We start from the raw sequence: 1,851 nt of genomic DNA, 5'->3' as shown, positions 1-1,851 counted from the left end.
CTAATGCCTAATGGCTACAAACACACACAGTGTGTTGGAACTTGAGCTGAAAATTAATCATCCTCCTCCCTTTTTTGGAAGCCGACCCGCCCAGTTACTGCGCATGCGCGAAACCACGTGGTAGCACGTGGACAAGTGGTTATTAGAGTATTTTATTAACTTGTCTGGTTATTAATAGTTATAAATTGTATCCGTATAACATCTAAACATCTCCGTATTCCTTAAAAGTAACAACTAACACGTGTTCTCGTGTAGGCCAAAGCAAAGACGGCGGGCAAAGATGAGCACTGTGGAGGCAAGAATAAATTTTCCAACTCAGAAAAACACTTTGCCTTTGCCGAAAACCGTTAAATATGGAGGCATCTCCAAAGACAGTCGTCTCGTTTGGTCCCTGGACGAATCCAACGATCTCCTATCCTTTAGTCACCTCTCTCTATTTGGAAAAGGCCTCAAAAAGTTCTCCCACTTCTCAACTAGAGGCCTTCAATTAGAAGCACACTGCAAAATAGAGCACGAGAAGAAGGAATACATTGTTTTAGTGTTTGCTGAGTCAGCGTCTCAAAGTCTCGTTCTGGTTTTCTCGTTAAAGTCTGGTCTCCTAGTCAGGGTATTGACTCTCCCTTTTCTTGTTACTGCCGTAGCTGATGTGAGTGGAGTGACCCTCCCTGTTGGCCTGTTCATGTCGTCTCCCCTCCAATCCTTCAGTGGGGTCATCGCCTGTGGGTGTGGTCAAACTGGACGAGTCGTTTTAATTGATCTGGTCCTTGCTCACTCTCATATTTGGCCCCGCCCTAATTTACAGTTCCCACGTAACGTGAAAATCCTCCCGTATACTGTTGATGATCTTCCCATTCACTCCACTAACAGTGTCAGAGATGGAGTCCATTTAGCTCTTGACATTAATGGTAGGCATTTACATGTACAGTATTAGATCTATATATTAATTTTTAAGACCAATTTAATGAGAGAATTTAGGAGACTTAAGCTAAATATGAGAGACCAAAAGCTAAAAATGAGAGATTTAGGGAGACCTAGACCAAATATGGGAGACCTAAACTCCCTCTAGATCTAACAGTATATATGTACAATAGTTATGGTGGGCGGTACCATTGAATAAGGTTTCTTTTATTTTTATAATTTAGGTCGTTATATAAAGCGTAGTGGCTCCTTGTTTCAGTATCCTGATCCCACGACTAGTAAACTCATTGGATCATTTGAAGGAGGTGAAGAAACAACACAGTCAAACTTTGGCTGCTGCTTTTTAAATTTATGCTCATAACTCGATAAATTTTAATAAGAATCAGCTCAAACTTGCTACATAGCTGAGTACATCAATATGTATCAGACAATGTAATAAAAATTTGACTCTTTCTCTTTCTCCTTCTAGTGTCAGTCACAGCTATTAGTCACTTCCCTTTAGCAGCTGGCCTCCTCGTTGGATACAGTTTTGGCGGTTTCCAGTTGTACAGTCTCCTTGACTCCACTCTCCTTTATTCCCTCCCTCTCCTTATGCGCCGTTTGCCTACCCCCGTCACTCACTTTGCTGTTCAAGAACCTGAGAACGATCCAAAGAACTTCCTATACGTTTGGGTATCTCGCAACGGCCCCAAGGCACAACATGTGTAAGTGGTGTACATGTACATGTATACTTTTTAGTGGGTGCAATTATGATCCTTCCAATCCTCTTCTTATAGTTTCGGTTCATCTCCTTCAGTCACTATGTACCAGATGGGTTTTAAGAAGAAGACTGACTACCATAATACAGTGTTATACCAAGTACAATTACAATTACAATTCACTTGTACTGTAGTTTAAATACATTTCTCGTACTTTTTGTACATTTCGTTACAG

The 1,851-nt window shown here is 41.1% G+C and overlaps 1 protein-coding gene across 1 annotated transcript; it reads left to right on the top strand.

The window, feature by feature from the left end:
- Nucleotides 1-135: 135 nt before the first annotated feature.
- On the top strand, nucleotides 136-1,776 carry LOC109592091 (protein ELYS-like; the record flags this gene model as incomplete). The annotated part of the gene is made up of 4 exons (XM_020007649.1): nucleotides 136-905; nucleotides 1,143-1,223; nucleotides 1,388-1,622; nucleotides 1,695-1,776. Coding segments are annotated over exons 1-4 (1,023 nt in total), but the record flags the coding sequence as incomplete, so codon positions are not given.
- Nucleotides 1,777-1,851: the final 75 nt, after the last annotated feature.

This window comes from Amphimedon queenslandica, unplaced genomic scaffold, assembly GCF_000090795.2.
Source record: "Amphimedon queenslandica unplaced genomic scaffold, v1.1 AMPQUscaffold_6330_Cont21710, whole genome shotgun sequence".
In the NCBI taxonomy this organism is placed as follows: domain Eukaryota; kingdom Metazoa; phylum Porifera; class Demospongiae; order Haplosclerida; family Niphatidae; genus Amphimedon; species Amphimedon queenslandica.
This window is presented reverse-complemented; position numbering and strand designations above follow the sequence as displayed.